The 6,586-nt window shown below is 42.0% G+C and overlaps 1 gene segment (V, D, J or C); it reads right to left on the bottom strand.

Moving 5' to 3' along the window:
- Positions 1-1,021: 1,021 nt before the first annotated feature.
- Positions 1,022-6,213, bottom strand: LOC118328520 (the record flags this gene model as incomplete). The annotated part of the segment is given in 6 exon segments: positions 1,022-1,339; positions 2,307-2,642; positions 3,765-3,884; positions 3,980-4,312; positions 5,610-5,948; positions 6,065-6,213. Coding segments are annotated over 6 exon segments (1,510 nt in total), but the record flags the coding sequence as incomplete, so codon positions are not given.
- Positions 6,214-6,586: the final 373 nt, after the last annotated feature.

Here is a 6,586-nt window from a genome sequence, read left to right as displayed (position 1 = left end):
AGAGCTGTCCAGCTAAAAAGGTAAACCTGGCTCAACTGTTGCTGCAATGCAATGTTGCATCATCCATCAGCCCGCTGTGGTGGCCAAGTGTAAATTCCTGGTATGTTTCTTTGTAATATAAACAACATAATTCTTTTCCTCACAATAGAGTACTGCCAGAAAACTAAACTAAACTAAACGCTCTGAAAACAGTGGAGATGGTTGTGGACTTTAGGAAGAACCCAGCCCCACCTGCCCCCATCATCCTGTGTGACTCCCCAGTTGACTCTGTGGAGTCCTTCGACTTCCTGGGTACCATCATTACCCAGGACCTCAAGACCAAGAAAGCCCAGCAGAGGATGTACTTCCTGCGGCAGCTGAGGAAGTTCAACCTGCCAAAGACGATGATGGTGCACTTCTACACCGCCATCCATCCTCACCTCTTCCATCACCATCTGGCACGATGCTGCCACTGCCAAGGACAAGGGCAGACTGCAGCGTATCATTCGATCCGCTGAGAAGGTGATCGGCTGCAATCTGCTATCCCTCCAGGACCTGTACGCCTCTAGGACAGGCGTGGGGCCAGGCAAGATCTGCTCCCCTCCGCACCCCGGGACACTTTGAAACATTCCATCTGGCAGGAGCTGTGTCCCATCCAGGACCAAAACCTCACCCACAAAAAGCAGTTTCTTTCGTCTGCAGTTGGCAGCTGGTCTCATTAACAAGGCCCGGGAACCCCCACTTACACTGACTGTTAAACCCACCCTGTATATATGCATTACATTAATGCACTCCCGTTGGTTTTTCTATCCTACACATTGTAAATATCTTTCCTGTACGGTTTAGATATTTCTATCTTTATCTTTATCTTTATTTATTTATATTTTAAAAGGTACTTTATTTTTCTTATACACCAAGACAAATTCCTTGCATGTGTTAAAACTTACTCGGCAATAAACCCAATTTTGATTCTGATTCTGATTTAGAAGACAATACATTATTCTGTTTAAAATCCTATGCAGAAAACATTTGGTGATGCTACCTTGAGTGTTGATGTGGTACAGGACATCTTTGTAGCCCGGAGCAGAGAAGCTGGAGTGGTAAACACGGCAGGTGTAGATGGCCCTCTCATCCTCTCTCGCCATGACCAGCTGGATCTTACTCCACACGCTATAGAGGCTGTTGTGATCGGAGAAAGGTCCAAAGTGTGTGACTTTGCGGACTTGCTCCCCGTCGTTCCTGGACCACTCCATTTCCACATCCTGGGGGTAGAAGTTCTCCACCCGACAGCATAGAACCAGCATCTTCTCCACCTTGGGGATCTGAGGGATGCTGGAGATCTGGAGGAAAGACGGCTCCACTGGAGGTGTGTGTGAGTGTGTGAGTGTGAGTCATGTTAAATCATGTAAGAGTCATCATATTTGCATATTCACAGATTCTGGAATATTTAATGAGGTAGAAGGAGTAGAGTACTTTTTAAGGATGTTAATGTAGATATTGTACCTTTTTTTTTGCAGAAGAAACATATCAGACACGCATTGTTGTTCCAAGCAGACTATGTGTATATATGTCTTAATACATATCTTAATACGGATCTTTAAATTTTACATATAATGTAATATATTTATATATATATATATATATATATAGTCCCTATATTATTCAGATATTGTTATTTATATTTTTTATTATTATTCATATATAATAACAATGTATCAAATGACCTCTGCTATGACTTGGTTCTACTGCCCCCAAGTGACCAAAGAAAGAAGTTATTGCAGTTTTGGCACTGGATAAATCAAATGAATATTTAAAAATCAGCCTGTGATGAACAGCTTTATTATGTCTTCTAAACCCTGGGCATTAAACAATAATGCAGGCATTCACCAGCCAAAAGGCTCTAACAAAGGGATGCTGATGGGAAATGTAGGACACACTGTTTTGGAGCTTAATCAGTTCTGTAGGGCAGTGGTCACCAGAGCGTCTTGTATAGGATCTTGTATGTTGTAGTATGTATTTTTTGTTGTGTTTTATTAATACGATTTAATTGGTTATTTTACAAGATCCAAGGCTAAAACAGTAAAGTTTGTTTCAGAGGGTTGTGCCACAGGAACAGCCATAGACACATTAACATAAGAAGGGGTTTAGAGGAAAATTTGGGCAGATGGTGAAACTAGGTAGAAAAGGTTCCTCCCCTGAGGATCATGAATATAACACAATTACTGCCAATCTGGCCCACAGCTGTCAGATATTTCACTCAAAACTGTTGGACAGACTGAGGTGTACAGTGATGAAAATATGATGCTCTTAGAGCCACAGTTACTCACCTTTTACCTGGACTGTGGTCTCTTTGCTGAAGCTCTTGCCCCTGCACAGTACCACACACTGGTATTTGGTCCGGTCTTCAGTGACTGTCAGACACACAGTCAGGACAGATGTGTGGTTTCTGCCGTCTGACTGGAGACAAGCGTGTTCACTTAGATCCTCGTTGCCGAACAGAGCAACGGATTCTGACTGGACCACTGCGTCCACACTGCCATTTAATCTAAACCACTTCACTTTGAGCTCTCGCTGTCTTGCCCCTTGGATGGAGCATTTGAGGTTGAACGGCACCTGAGCGTATATGATGCTGGGTTGGCTGATGTCAGAAACACTTGGAAGAGCTGTGGAGAGAGATAGAGATGCATGTTGTTGCACAATCAGTAACAATCTCTTCATTCTGATTATGAGTCAAACTTGAGTTATACAGATCTTAATCCAACTTTGTTTAGTTGGTAGGTGAAGTAAGACAAAGAGTGAATATTTTGGATTCCCTCCAGAAGAGTTCCACACTGAAACTTTTCTGGTAACTTTGCAATGCAGCTGGACTTGCCAGATCACGCAAGAATCAAGGTTGTCAGGCTTCAATCTGTATGTCTGTGGCCAAACTACAATGGTACCAGACCAATTAATGTCCTATGAGGAAGTCCTGGCAGCTATGGGGATGGTTAAACAACTATGGCGGCTGCTAAAGAGCTTAGCATAGATGCTGCTAGCATCAGTTCTATCAGAACTGGAGAGTATATCTTCATTGGAAGAAGAGCAAAAAAAAGCAAACTTTTCCCCATGGAAAAGATGTTTTCTCTTGCCTCCCAACTGAAGACTGTAAGAATTGAATTTATTAGGTGAAGGTTGTCCGTGATAGATGGTGATAGACAAATTCATCCAATCACCTGCCAGTTGAACTGAATGTCACTGTGAACATTTTAGTGTGAAAAAATAGTTTCACACCAGGCTGAGGTGTGAAGCTCTCTGGATAAAATCAAGTCTGTTTCACTTCTAAATCACCCTGCTGGTTGGGGAAATGGTCGTAAGTGTGCTTTGTTGCACCTGTAACCACACCCACCAGTGATGTCACAGGGTCCTTCAGTACACCTCTACATCACTTCAGCAAGGTAAATAGTTAAACCACTGGAGCTCAGCAGACTGCTACTGGTACAACTACCAGTACTACTACTACTATCAACTGTAAATAATATTCATGTATTAACAAATTAAATACAATTGTGGCATTGCAATGAATTCAGGTTCAGGTCTTTTTATAGACAGATGTTGTTGTACTGATGAGTTACAATGTTAACATGTAATCCATCATACCCATTAAATTGTCTCATCCACACTGAGCTGTTTTTAAAGGACAATTTCAGTGTTTCAGCCTAACTGCAATATTATTAATCTCAGCTTGATTAAGTTTTACAAATAGACCCTGTTTAAATAACATGCAACTTGTTCACAATGAGACGTACCTTTACAAAAATACCTGTAGAGAAGTAAAGTGCCTCCAATAACAGAGGTAACCAGCAACAAACTGATGACACTGGTGACAGCTATCAGTGTGACAGCACTGTAAAGGGGCTGTGGTGGAGCTGCAGGGAAAAGATGCATACAACATTTAGTTAACATATAGTTCAACATGAATAATGATTTTAATGCAGAGTTTAAAGAATGAAAGAGTTCCCACCTTGAACGGTCAGTGTAACAGATCTGTTGTAGCCCCGACTGTAGGTCTGGTGTTCCACCTGGCAGATGAGGTGTATCTCTCTGTCTTTCACTGCTGATGAGTGCAGTGTGATGCCACTGCGAATACTGTAGGTGCCGTCTGGGTTGTGGATGGCCATTTCAGTGCAGACACGGGAGAGGTGGCTTCCGCCAGCATGGACAGTGCGGGAGCCATTTTGGATGTACCATGTCATGGTCAGTTTCTCTGGATAAAAACCTGCAATGTCACACTGTATCGTCCTCTCCTCCCCCTCTGTCACTGCTGCCTTTTCTGGGAGCATCACTGAGGGCCGAGCTGGGAGAGAGGTCAGAAACAGTACCTTTATGTGTGTATTTGGTTTGGTGTGACTCCTTGAATTCTTTAACATGTCTTCATGCACCAACACACATCACATAGTGCAGATAACTGCTGCTGCACTGCTCTCTGAGAGATAAAACTGGCAACCAGCTAGCTTTGGTGCACACATTGTATTAAAGCATTTATCAGCCAAAGAGTCAGATAGTTCTACATATTTTAGGAGGTGGTGGAGACTAAAAAAGCTAAAAGGAGAGTGAATAGTGGACCTGCATTCAGTAGGTAGACAGAAACACAACTGCATATGTAAATAAGCAAGAGTTTGCTCATACATTAGCTGTAACAACTTTATATAGGGACAATATGTCAATATTGTGTCTAAAGCAATAGTTTAACATTTTGGCAAATGTGCTTATTCACTCAGCAGATGACAGCAGCAGATTTCCCAAAATGCCAAAGTATTCCTTTAAAGGCATACTACGCAGGGTTTTTCTGTTTCTGTTTGTAAATGCACCATTTAAAATTGGCCCCTCCTCCATGGAGAGCGTGATGGTGCAAAGTAGTGAATCCATGAAACAAAATGTTATTTTGTCATTGTTCACAGCAGTAACGTTTTAAAGCACTTGTACACCTCTGCACAACCCTGCAGAAGGTGAATTTTCTGACAAAGCTACACCATCTGCTGTGTGTAGCTCAGCCGGGCCATCGGACAAACAGATCACAGCTCCTTATATATTCATAGTACCACGTAGATCTCCACATATTATAGTGCTGTGCCAGTGCTGGAGAGCAGAGGAGACAGAGACAGCAGTCTGTTTTTATAGTCCCAACCTCAGACCCTGCAGGCTGCCCAAAGATTGACTATCGCAGGACATTTAAATCGCAATACAAATATGTCTCTTTAAACAGCATAGGGCGCAATCTACTTTTTGTTGTTTAGCGTCCTACATCACTTGTGTCAGTAGCTGTATCAAGGCACAAAGACATCGGTTTCACTTTTACAAAGAAGAAGCAATATGTATTGTTTTTCACCATTTATACCCTACCTAAGAAATAAAAAAATATTCTATAGTTTGATAAAGAAAATATAAGTCAAAATATGTTTTATAGATTTTAATCTGAAAAAAATGAATCTTTTCTATATAATTATATAATTAAACCACAAGTAACAATTATACAGTAATGATTATTCTTGTGGCACATTTGAGCTTCCATACACAACAAAAATGTCTGCAACCTACATGTTAAATCCAGAGTATGCGACAAACATTAACAGAATAGAAACAGATTATAATACCTAGCACTTCCAGTGCAGTGGTCTCTGTGTAGACTACAGGTGTGATGATCCTGCAGGTATACAGGCCTTCATCTCCCACAGTCACATTGTGAAGCTGCAAAGATGCATCGCCTTCTAGCAACCGCTTTTTATCCACCACAGAGCCATCTCTGCTCACATACGCTCTACCATCCTCCACAGTGTACACAATGCTCTTTTCTGCACGTTGGTCCACCATGTTCCACTCGACGGTGAGAGCGCTCCACTCCACCAGCTTGGACAGTTTATCAAACAGGCAGCCTAGAGTCACGTCTGTGCCCACCAAGACACTCAGCCTTCTTGTTGTGTCAGCCGAGGAACCTGGAAACACAGAGGAGATTACCTGGAGCGCATGAAAAGACAATATTAAACAAAACACTGCAACACAGACCTTTCCTTTAAACTTTACTGAAACAGTAAAAAAAACATGCCTTTACCTCCACAGTGCAGAACAATAGCCATGACTTTAATCAGAATTTTCACATTCTGTAGATGCTCCATTCTGACTCAGGTGTCACTCTGTCGGTACATGATGAAGTAAAAGGAAACGCCAGTTTCAGCCGAGTGTGTTCGCACAGTCCAAACAGATTCCCTGGACTGCAGATCACATGGTGGTTATATCACTGAACTTGTAGAGTAGGGCTTGGCTGTTAAATATTCACCTGGCTGCTCATTACTTGTTGATCACCTGTTGTTCTAATGTACCTCCTCCTGGACTTTGAGCTGTGGCCGAAACCTTCTGCACAATTACATGTGCTGTAAGACAGTAATCTGCTGGGACTCCCAGCCGCACAGAGTGCGTATTCATGAGTCATGAGTCAATAATATTTCTATTTTCATCAAGATGAATCATCTATATTTATCACAGTTGTTGAATAATATACTTATCAGAATATCGCTCAATTTGGCAAGATAATCTTAAAACCTATAGAAAGGCCCTCCGTAATGCCAGAGGAGCC

Source organism: Morone saxatilis, unplaced genomic scaffold (genome assembly GCF_004916995.1).
Source record: "Morone saxatilis isolate NCDOM2014 unplaced genomic scaffold, NCSU_SB_2.0 Contig18, whole genome shotgun sequence".
Classification (NCBI taxonomy): Eukaryota; Metazoa; Chordata; class Actinopteri; family Moronidae; genus Morone; species Morone saxatilis.
The sequence above is the reverse complement of the archived record's forward strand: the minus strand, read 5'-3'. Positions and strand labels throughout refer to the sequence as shown.